Here is a 12,482-nt window from a genome sequence, read left to right on the forward strand (position 1 = left end):
TGACATTATAAAGGTATTTTATGAGTCAGCAGTTAAATAACAACGTACTTAAACGACCTTTATATAAAATAATAAAGTGACAGAAATGCTTCGTTAGTAGTATAGATATATATTACAAAATAGACGTGTAACATAACATTAATGGAATCCATGTTGAATGAAGTGTTAAACAGAAAGAAAAGCACAAATATATACTCTGCGCTCTTCACACGAAGATGTCATTTATTTTCATACAATGTATCGATACAATTTAGTCATTTAATTTTAATGAAGACAAAACGTAAAGTTCAAAGGCATTTTCATGTACACAACTCATCCGATGACAGCTGTTAAATGAATAATTACCGATTTTTAAATACAAAATATTAAGTGAATCAACAAGAGATATCTTTATTATAGTTCGCGGTTTGGTTTCATTAATTCATTTTATTTGATGGAGCGAAAGTTATACAAAAATATTATATTCTTTATAATAAAAAAATCTATCCAATTAACATTATGAATGCAGGTTGTAGTACGTAATTTGTAAGTCATTATATCAAGACTAGTTCAAACTATTAATTAGTAAATTCCCACGTTGCCTTCGTCAAGAGCCGACCGTTAAATAAAAATCTGATATTATATATAATTTATCAAATATTTTTAATTAACAGTTTTAACATCTAATAATGACTTATATATAATCGTAAAATATATAAGTCAGTAAGGTAAGAGAAAATTAATATATTACAATTTCCACGTATAGGAATTGTTAACAATGTTTGAAAAATTGCTTATATAATATTTGGTATGTCTTATATAATTGTTATGTCTTTTGTTCCTAACTTTTCGTTTATTAAAAAGAACTGTCAAATCAAAATGCTAAGCAAACTTTTTAAACCGCGGACGAAATCGGATACTTGTAGTTAGACTAATAACAGAAACGATTCCAAACCAAATTAAATTAAGCAAATCAACGCGTTAACTGTCGTCGCATTCCAGGTGTCTGACATATATCTAGGTTGCGTGTTTGTCCTAGATCGATATTCAGAATTCCAGGTACAGGTATATTCGAATACAGCACAGGAATTCCATGATAGGAACACAGACAGAAAAAAATATATAAATCTAAACCAATAAATAAATATGCATATAAATGTCCATTAAGTCAAGTTGAGGCTCATATTAAAGGAACCAAGAAAAAAAAATTACCGAAAACAAAAAAAAAAATATCCGATTCTCCGAAACGAAGGGACGGATTGTTAGAGATTTTATAAGAAAAACGAATATAATATCCACAAAAAAAGGTCTAAAACATTTAAAAACGTAAACAAACTAGCGGCTAAAACATAGTCACTAAAATAACTGTCTCTTGCGGTACATACATATGTCCGTAATCTTAAAACGGTTGTTTTCCAAAGCTAATTAGTCATAAAAATATAATTATAATTTTAATAGACAATATAATAAATTTTACAGATAATATATTATTAATGCGTAGCCATGTATTAGAACTTCATTAACAATGTTTTATTTATAAAGGCTGGGAAATAAACTATTGGGTACAATTGATATTCGCACCTTCGAACGCATCTGGAATGGGGAATGAGTTCGCTAAACCCATCGAATTCAGCAGCGAATCGTACGAGCTCGGAATTATCAATTCTAATCTACTAAAAGTATGCTATGATTTGTGTCGGTTGTATGGAATTTTTTTATACACGAGAAATATTTTCGATATGTACAACTTATATTTACGTTTAACATTCAAGACCGACGCACGTTGAGTTATCAGATCAAAAACACAAATGCGAACGTCCGGAGTTCTCCGCTCTCCGCTAAGTTCTCCGCTAGTCAAATAGAAAACAAACGAGAATTCGAAAACAAATACAACGATGTTACAATTTGAATCTTCAATTATTGTAACTTAAATTAAAGACTTGTATGTTCTATGAATGTAATGAAAAAGATCCTGCAATGAAAACCAGATTGTTCGGGTTCTTATCTTTTCAAATCAGTAACTGACTTGGAATAATATGTCAAATATTTTAAAGTTTCTCAAGTGACTTATAAATGCCGTAAAATGAATATCGTAAGCAGTTTGTAAATTTTATACCGCCTTAAATATCCCTTGACTAACCAATGAGCCGATACGGGATTGAGTGATAAAGTTGAGCTCTAAAAATTAATTTAATAAATGCATTAGAATTTATCTATATAAGCATTGTATTGACTACTAAATGCCCTAATAACTCGACAGCGCCACTAGTAATAGTTGATCTGCCTACAGTGACTCTGTCACCTGATAATTATTAAAATCACTATTTATTACAGCGATCAACTAAAGCGGAGCACGCGTCCTTGTAAGTTACGATCTTTATTTTAGACCATATCTGTATTGTATTAAGATTCTATTTATAGTAAACCTCTTTCTACGCAATAGTTAGATTTCGTATCAATTCTAAATTCTATATTTTCAGACGTACGGCTTACTTTAATGTTTGTGTTGTATCAGCGAGGGTGGAGGCGCCGGCGCAGGTCAAACTAAACGTCGATACAATGATTTTATTAGTTGTCATGATGAATATTATTTGTAATTTATGAATAAATTTTTAATTATAAGTACATTTAACGATAATTCTGTCTGATATTAATATTGAATTAATATAAGAATAGGTGTTGATTACATATTATATAAATAATAGGCAAATATAATCTGTGCTATGTGATTCTTCTTAAGTAAGATTCTTTATTGTCTTACTGAGAATGGCTCGTCTCTTGTTACTTTTGGGACAATTCTTGCAAAATTTTATTTCATTACAAGCATTTTGAACGCTTTGGAAACGAAGTGTTTGTAACTACTTGACGTCGTTAGCAATTGCTTCAGCATTTTTGTATAAATTGCTGGTATTACAAATAAAAAGTTCTACCAAACATTTGCTTGAGAGAATCACAAACATAAGGACAAAAAAAATATTAGGTTAATTTTAAATTCTACAGTACTTTTTCATCGCCCCAACAAATATCTTTGAAAAATTTGTTTTATTATACACAGAAAACGGTACCTTTTGTTTATTTATAGTATAATATTTTATTTAACAAACCAAGAAATTTATTTCGGTACTTTAATTAAATGCACAAAAGTATCATTTCATAAGCAGGTGTTAACAAAAAAACAAACAAATTCACGCTAATACATGGCCAAAGACCGCAATACTTACTTAGTTGTGACACAGAAATGGACAAACATCTTTGCGTAAGATTTTATAAGAAGCCAAATACTTTAAGGATACAAATAAAATTATCCAGTGGATTTGATGAAAGGCGAGAGCCGTTATTCTGATGTTATAATGGAATTACCCTAAAGTTGCCTACTACTCATTTTGGTACATTTATCCTTAAAAACATAAAATAAGAGTTCATATTATAAGAGGCACAAAATAAATACAAATAGGTTAATATTTTCTTCAATTCCCAATGTTATGGCTATCTTTAGGATAATTCTGTTATAGGAGCATTTACTTTTATTATTTCAACTTCACATATATTTTCCTGAACAACCTGAAATCCCGATCCGCCAGCCGATCGTTACAGACGAGACGATGTTTTTGTTTCGCGCATTCATAAATATAAACGAAATAAGGAAAATAGATTGTTACTTCAATTGTAATTCGCTATGATTTATATTACGGTTTTTACTATTTATCATATAAAAAGATAAGACGCTATATAGGGGCCCATTGGACGAAAACAGGGCATTAAAGTAACCGAATAGTAATAAATTGTTAAATTAGGAATGTTTTTTGAAATGTTTATTTTTAGAAGTTGTAAGTTGCGTCTAACAATAATTATCTAATGTTATCAACAATAGTAAACAAGTCCGTAATTAGAACACAAGTGATTTACTATCAAATGATTCAGAGAGTTTTTCAGAAGTTGAATCACTCGGCCACGTCACAGCCCATAACTCGGTTATCGGGAGGATACAAATTGTTGTAATCTATTTTAGTATTTGTACTATAAAACTGACTAAGTTCTCTTCGAATGAAAGACTTCTGTCAGCCAGACTGACTCGTCATTATATACAACTTCAATATGATATACCTAGGTATTCCCCGCGTCTACTGTCGAAAAATAAGTAATCTAACTATAAGTTTTTATCATCTTCACATTTCCTTACTGATGAGTTATGTAATGGATGACTTAAAACAATAGAAACACTCAATCTTCTTGTAAATTATTAATAATAATTAAATGTTACTCACTAGACTTGTTCTGGTGACGTGTTTCCTTGATAAAATTGTTTGGAATTAACCATAAGGTGAATTAATATTCAATGTAGCAAATAATTCCATATTACAAATAATTTTAGTTACGAAAACAACTTTACTTAATTTCTACTTATAAACTATTTAATTTAGTTAATTCCGAATTCGAACTTAACAGTTTTAGAGGGACAATTTTTTATTAATAAAATGGAAACTAATTGAGTCTTATCTGCCTTCGAGTCTGAAGTTAAAGCGACGTCTAGATAACACCAAGAAAGACGTCAGTTGCTTTCATTAGAGAGTAAGTCCTCTTAATAATATCATTAAATTCTTTGATATCACCAAACCCTTCCAAGTGCGACAACCTTACACCTTTTTAACGTAAACAGATGGAAAGAGTATGTGACATTGTAGACATAATTTACATTCTAGACATAAAAGTAAATTTTCTATTCGGACAATTTTAAACGCTCTAAATACTGTGCTTCACGGCTTACTAAAGATGAATTGCTATTTAAAATGTCTAAATTATTCTCAAGATCATTTTCAACGAATCTGTCCATTGCTTTAAATGTTATTCCAAAAATCATATTATACATGGCGAGACATTGGTATGTCTAAGTTTTACCGAACTGATTCATATATTTATGTGAACCATGAATAACAGCACTAGTATTCAGTAGCAAAATTTACGCTATTTCATTTGACAGGCAGTAGTTCTCAAGAAATATAATATTATGTTGATTTAAATTTAAAACACATAGTTATTGAATCAAATAAAGGAGTCGTTACAATAATTTCCTAACCCAGTTCGTTAGATAACAACACTTTACAAATAGACATACATTTCGAAATTCACGGAAATAGATTCCGTATGAACTTGACACGATCATTTCAAAACAATTTGTAATTAGTCGATAAAGTGACCTTTTAAGACGTATATTCTTTATCATTTCTTCTTCTTCCCTTGACGTTATCACAAAAAAATATCGTTGTCGTAATATAAATTTATATTAAAAAAAACCGAAATAATTATTTTCCTGATAGGTTTCATGCTTCGTGTTTGTTTCAATGGTCACAATTTTCGGCTACGGTCTAACATATTTTGCGCGAACCACCAATTCCAGCGTGTATGACGTATGACAGTGACGTCATCGAGTCATATTAGCAAAAGCATTGTTACATGGTACGTGCTTTAAATTATGATTATCCATATCAACATTAAAATCATGATCATGAATACAACATTTCGTCCGTGACTTCGCCTAATTTTTACATCACAGCCTGTTTTATGAATTTCATTCAAATACGTCTTACAGTTTTGGGATTAAAAAGCATGTATGTATACATACAATACGAGTATCCCTCTTGTGTCATCAATAATAATTGGATTTTGCTCCGCCGTAAATTATTTACAAGAACAAAGTACCTTGCTGATTCCTGTCAAACATTTATCATTTGTTAAAAGGGCCGCTTTCTAACACTGATAAGATATCTGAGACGATTAAGATTTGAGTGTTACCAGTTATATACAGAGAACGGATATACAGCGAATAATTACATATTATTATTAAACGTGTCAATGCTCTAGCACATTTGGATGTACAAAATATGTATTCAATGATACTTTTTTCAAATAAACACTTATCTAAATAAAAAATTTAAAAATATGTTAAAAATACTTTTCCTCCGACTTCATCCATCAGAATACTTTTGTAATATTTAACTAAAATAGCAAATAAATTTGATTACGACTAATGATTTAAAAAAAATTTAATATATTGATTATTGTGAATATGACTCAGTATCTGGTGGGTGTATAACAAATTCTTGGTAGGCTAAGCGACAAAAGAATAAAATTGTTTCTTACCCTGCACAAAGCGACGCCGGTATCCAATCTGTCCAGGAAATTATCGGCGTTGATTCTGAGCTCAGGGTAAAGGACAGTCAGCCACTCGGCCAGGTCCTCTTTCATGGCATACAGGTACTCCTCGGAGGACTTGAAGGGCCTGAAAGGCCTAGCCTCCAAGAGAACTGCGCCAGCGCTTGCCATTTTGATTGCTGTCTACTGCTTTGTGGACATTACTGTTTCTGGAAGAAAATAGTTTCTTTATTGTTTTTTAATATCAACGGCCACAAATATTCTACGGTCTTCTCAGAAGGATAATCTAAACCAAATTTCATAGCTCCACAAAATTTACATATTAAGTTGTCCCGATGTAAATATGCACAGACAGATGGATTAATGGCTTGCTCATGTTTAAAATTAATAGACATCATAGCCAGACAATCAATAATTACTCCTATCATACGAGAAACACAAACTTGAAGTAGTTTGAAATGATGTCGCGCTTCGTTCCCCAAGTCAATTGAACGAGATTGTTACAAAATCATCACAAGTAATTTAATATTGAGTCGGTAAATAAATCTTTTCATAGGGTTGCCTGGTTAATGAATAACAAAATATTAATATTTTAACGACTTTTGTTTAATTGTTGTTATTAAATATATTTATATCGAAATCTGCTCCAAGATACAAATATAGTCGAACAAACTGGGAAAAAATTAAGAATCTGTTAAATTTAATAAAAAATGATATTGTACTAATAAAAGCTGCTCGAATGACAAGTCGATTTTGGACTGAACAGTATTTTCATCACTTATCATTTCTAAAGAAAAACTTTTCCCTCCTTAGTAACTTTGACATTTTATCTGCGTCAATAGCCACAAACCCTACTTTTTTCACGAATGTAATTTAGCCTTGCATCAACACTACTAATTTCCACGAATTAAGACCGTCCAACGTCTAGACTGGCAAAAAAAATATTAATTGATTCCACATTGTTATGACCAATGACGTCGTTATAAAAACCGTTTATTACATTAAACATATCAGTGTATAATGTATTTCAAATTAAGATACATCAATAGAAATTCTGCTTAAATATTAATATTTTCAGAAGCGATTCGACCTATCACTAAAACAGCCATAAAGCACGATGGGGTCAACGCCCTAAGTGCGACTAATTGGTAGATTCGCTAAACGGTTACAACAGATGTCGTAGATTATTATTAAACATTGCATTTAAATCTAATCTTCATGTGACTCTGCGTATCTCTGATGAGGAAGACGGATCAAGATCAAAACTACGACTTGTTAGTCGCTTGTTAAAGAGTTGCTAAAGTTAGTCAAAGTATAGAAAGAATTTTAAAAAAAACTAATCCAACAGGTATGACAGTCGTATAAATACAATCAATTGGTTTTCAATAGATCTGATTCCTCTTAATCTACAATCTTAATCTATTGGCAGTTGGCAAACTGAATAAGCAAACGTGTGGTGTATGCGATCCTATAAGAATATGTAATCACACACTCGTCGAACAAAGTCAAAAATATTTATGTATACAATGTTATAAAGTTTTTCATTTAAATACAAAACCGTCATAAAATGTGATAACAAATGTAACGTCATTTCTATAACAATATTTTATAGAGACTTTCCTCAACATGTTCGTAATTGTTTGTGGAATTCAATTCAGAATGAGCCTTGAGAACCTCAGCCGTCAGACCAGATTATTTAAAAATAAAATATTTGAAATTCAACGAATTTTGTGTGAATAACATTAATATAATATTACTTATTCAGAAAAAAAAACAAATAGTTCTAGGAATTATTGCTTAATTTATTGCAAAGTTATTTTATATATCTCCGAAGGTTTTGTGAAATCGAGATATACTATATGCTTCCGAGAATAATATGCAATATTGCATAGAATATGACAGAATATAAAACGAAACATTGTACAACGAAAAATTAAAACTGTCCTCTCGTTAAAAATAATATTCCCCAACTAAAAGGAATATGAGCAATGAACATCATAGTTCTATGTGGCTAAATTAATTTATATAAATATATATAAATTAATTTATCCACATAGATAATAGTGATTATTGAAATATCATGTGATTCTAATAATTCCAAATAAATAGTAAGTTTTTAACATTCCTCAGTAATTCTCAATTTTAAGATACATATTCTCAAATACGATGGGCTAAAAATACGAAATTGTGTTCCACATTATACACATATAAAGAATTAAATTGAAATATATTCAATCGATACTTATCAAACAACAAGTAAATGTATCAACACAATGTCAAGTGTTGTTCAATTTTAAAACTACCGTCATATCTGGGAGTCATTGACACTGACCCACTAACACGAGTGAATCACTACCAGGACCAAACTTGGTTACAACTGCGAGTTTATATTGCAAACTACAGCTACAGCTGTGATACACGCATACTAGGGTTTGACAGATACTTCGATTCGTGGTCCATGTTTTAAGTAGGATTAATCTCCCAACGTGTAAACGATATTATGAATATGTAACGAATATTTTTAACCGTTTATTAATTCCATTGAATGATATGTTTTTCTCTGTAAAGCTATCCTATGTTGGAACATAGAAGACACAGAGGACTGTGGTTTCGATTCAGAAGAACATAGCTTTATAAATATCTTCAACGAAGGTAGGATATGACAAAACAACGAGTAAATCTGGGTAAGAAGTACAATATATAGTTTTTGTCCTTAGACAAATATAACTAGGATTAAAGACAGTATTATCGAAGAATAGTAATACTATTCGCTCGCTTCTCGAGGAAAATATTGTAAGGAAATGTGAAATTTTTAAAGGAACTGGCGTCTGTTGTATTTTCGACGACTGATACCGAAAATAAGGAAATCACTTTTTTGTATATTAGGGAATTATTATAACGTTTTATCGTTATTAGTAATAATATAAAATAACAAATACATAATGAGATGGTACCACTAAGACAAAGCCGGGCTTGCGTAACACCACGCACCGCTGACTTCCGTTGTCATATCGCGTACAGATAGCAAAAATAAAGAATTAATATTACATATAGAATAAAACTATGACGAAGTATCATAAAGATTTATAGCGAGCATTGATATTATGCTAATACTTTATCCAAGTCATAAAAACTTCTACGTGTTCATAAAAATAACAGAGGATCTTTTGTTTTGAATATCATCATACTTTTTTCGCGAGCGGTACCTTTACTAGGCTAATAACCATTACTGCGTGGACATAAATACACCGACTAGTTCCTCCAGCATTGACTGTCAGTTGCAAAACAGGGATTAACAACGTTTTACACAAAATAACACTTGGCATAGGTGTAGTAACAAAAAAAGTGTCAACACGACTAAAATACTCTGAATTACTTACGACTCGATGGTTCTTAATTGCTTGAACATATGAGGAGCTACTTTAATATGTTAAGTTATATATAGAAATAGATGATTAACCACAACTTGTGCTGTATTAACAACATACACAAAACAATCGCACGGAAAATCGGCGTTTACGGCTAGTGTTTTATAATACGCCTCTTACTTTGCTTATCTTTAATATCACCATTGATATTACGATAAGATATTACGTTTAATATCAATAAATAGCAATTTGAATATAAATATTTTTTTATGATTGCCAGAGCAAAAATTATTTTCGTGAATAATTTTTTTTTCTTTTGCGGGAAAACATTGAAATTTTTTTAATAACCATATAATTATTTAAAACCAGTTCAATATCTGAAGAAAATTCAGTTTTTTTTTTTTTTTAATTATGTGAATCATAAATAGTACACTCCTCACATTTAAATTCTTTATACGTCATCGTGGGACCAACTATTTAATTATATTTATATTTAAATAAGAAAAAGTATTTATTCATACCAAAATAAAGAATATTGTTTTTATAATAAAGAACGAATATAAATAAAAAAGATATAAATATTCTCCGACACTGAAAACGATAAAAAGACAAGTATTAATATTCTCACTGATAAAATACGAAAAAAAAGCACTTTTTTAAATCGTATAAAACTATTATTATTACCTATGCTATAATATACTTAAGTAAATATTTAAAAAAATTTGCATCGCTCTAGTGACGTTTTAGTTTTCCCCGTTGATATCTAAGGTCTTAATTTTCTAGTAATTGTGAGTGTTATATCTTGTTTTCGATACCTTATCGATGTATCGTATTGATAATATGACGCCAGAGAGTCTCGCTTGCTGTTATATTTAAAATACTACTTCGAATCCTTAATAAAATTTAAAACATATCTATGAATTACTATATAGTGTTAATAGATAAATACATTTTTTTATTGAGCTTTAAATCATAAATGATTACAAAATATTAATTAAATGAAGGGTTAAAACTAAGAATTTTTTATTCAAATATTATCTCTTCAATAGTTAAACTACGATATAATTAAAACATTTTATATACAATAAGTAAAAAATATATTTTTTTCATATGAACAGTTCCTTATTTTTCAATACCTTGACAATATATGTGATGTCGTTAAGATTATTATGATTGTTTTATTCTATTTTATTTATACACGTATTTGTAAATAAATATATAAATTACTTACACTTTAATTTACTTTTCAAATAAAAAAAGTATATTTATATTCTCTTCTAATTTAGCTTCTTAATTTTATTTACAACTATTTCGTATTAATTTAATTATGTATTTGTCTGTTCCGTTCACAGACCACTAAAAAGAAATAAGAATATAATAAGATATATAAATAGTACTTATAATATAAATTAATTCAAGTTTTTCATCGTCTCACATACGGAACGTTTCCAGTTTGTCACTCAAAAATCTTCGTTTATAAATTTTATCATAATGTACATTACTGAAATCAGCAATCTACGTTCAGAAGCGGGGAACGCTTCAAATATAGTGAATCGATTCATGCTTATGGTGAGAATGCTAGAGTTTTTTTGGGCGTCAACCGAATGTAACTATTTATATTAATGAAACTATATGTAAAATTTTAAAAATCAATAAAAGACCGATGTCGCTTTGTTTTAACTTAGCTTATCTTTACGACATGACGAGTTTTTGGTGACATTTATTTTTATATAATTTAGTTCTCACAGAAAACATACAGTTTAATTTCGTTAATAAAAATATATTGATCGCAAGAAGAGCGAAAATAATAAAAAAAACATAATATTTATATAATATACATTATTATTGTGAAATGTTAAGAATTTACGGAAGCATTTTTGTGTTTTTAGTAATTTATAAAATTACTTAAGTATTTTTTTTATTGTTGAAACAAGTTATTTGTATAATTATAATTTTATCTTTTACTTCCCAATCGTACAAAATTTTCTATACATTTTATATTATCTGAACCAAATTATTTTATTTTCATCTTTATGTAAGTAGTAACGCTTGTAATTATTAATTAGGTATATAAATCTACGATTAGATTATTCATTATATCTTCAAAAGTAATATCAGATATAACATTTATTTGTAATTACTAAATAATCTAAGTAATATGGAGTGATGGAAATAAATTGTCTCTTATGAAAAGATTGTGATATATTTTTATACTATAAATAAAAATAGATTTTTAAAAATAAATATATGAATGTAGTATAATTACCTCCAACAATAAAAAAAACTCGCGGCTCCGGGAGCACGTCTTAAAAAAACTTTTCGATATAAATTAAGTGAAAAGCACAAACACTGCACTAGCGCGATGTGCTCACTCGCCGAGCGTTGGACGAAGACTGACGCGAATCGCACAAGCTGCGTTGTGATGCGCCCGCGCAGGTGGCCTTGCAATTTCGAGATTTATCTCAATTGTATGCTTTTTTAATTCACCAAAACAAGTTTAGAAAAGGTGTTCGGATTTTATTTTCGTCTACCTGACTGTGACTTAACGAGAAATAACTTTTTAATCGAATTCTATTCAACGTTTGTCAGCTTGTTCTAATGGTCTTTCAAATTTAATAATAATATCGGTTTTACTAGTTTGTTTACAGTGTATGTATTTAATTTGGTTATTTTCTTATACGTACAAAATTTTAACCGATCTAATTTTTTTACATAATAGATAAAAAAAACTATTAGTATTGTTTATAATGCTTAGTGTTCATAAACGCCTAAAAGTATTTTTAAAGTAAGATAAATCTTGTCTTGCTATAAATGTTATTAAAAAAAATTGGTTCAATGCATAAAATATAGTTTCTCACACATGAAATGAATTTCATTAGTTACATGAGCACAAAATGGCTGACAACAGATATTCGTAAAAAAATAAAATAAAATATCTATTATTATTAATGATTTAACAAAAGAACAGAATAACAATTTGCATAT

General features: G+C 29.3%; 1 protein-coding gene across 1 annotated transcript in view; it reads right to left on the reverse strand.

Annotated features, from left to right (window-relative positions):
- Positions 1-11,895, reverse strand: part of LOC116777248 (GAS2-like protein pickled eggs) — a 37,408-nt gene extending 25,513 nt beyond the window's left edge. The window contains exons 1-2 of the mRNA XM_032670682.2: positions 11,764-11,895; positions 6,118-6,338 (exon numbers count right to left, since the gene is read on the reverse strand). Coding sequence (XP_032526573.1) covers positions 6,118-6,300 — 183 coding nt within the window. The 5' untranslated portion in view covers positions 6,301-6,338; positions 11,764-11,895. The remainder of the gene's footprint in view (positions 1-6,117; positions 6,339-11,763) is intronic.
- Positions 11,896-12,482: the final 587 nt, after the last annotated feature.

The sequence above is a fragment of the Danaus plexippus genome, chromosome Z, assembly GCF_018135715.1.
Source record: "Danaus plexippus chromosome Z, MEX_DaPlex, whole genome shotgun sequence".
NCBI classification, from domain to species: Eukaryota; Metazoa; Arthropoda; class Insecta; order Lepidoptera; family Nymphalidae; genus Danaus; species Danaus plexippus.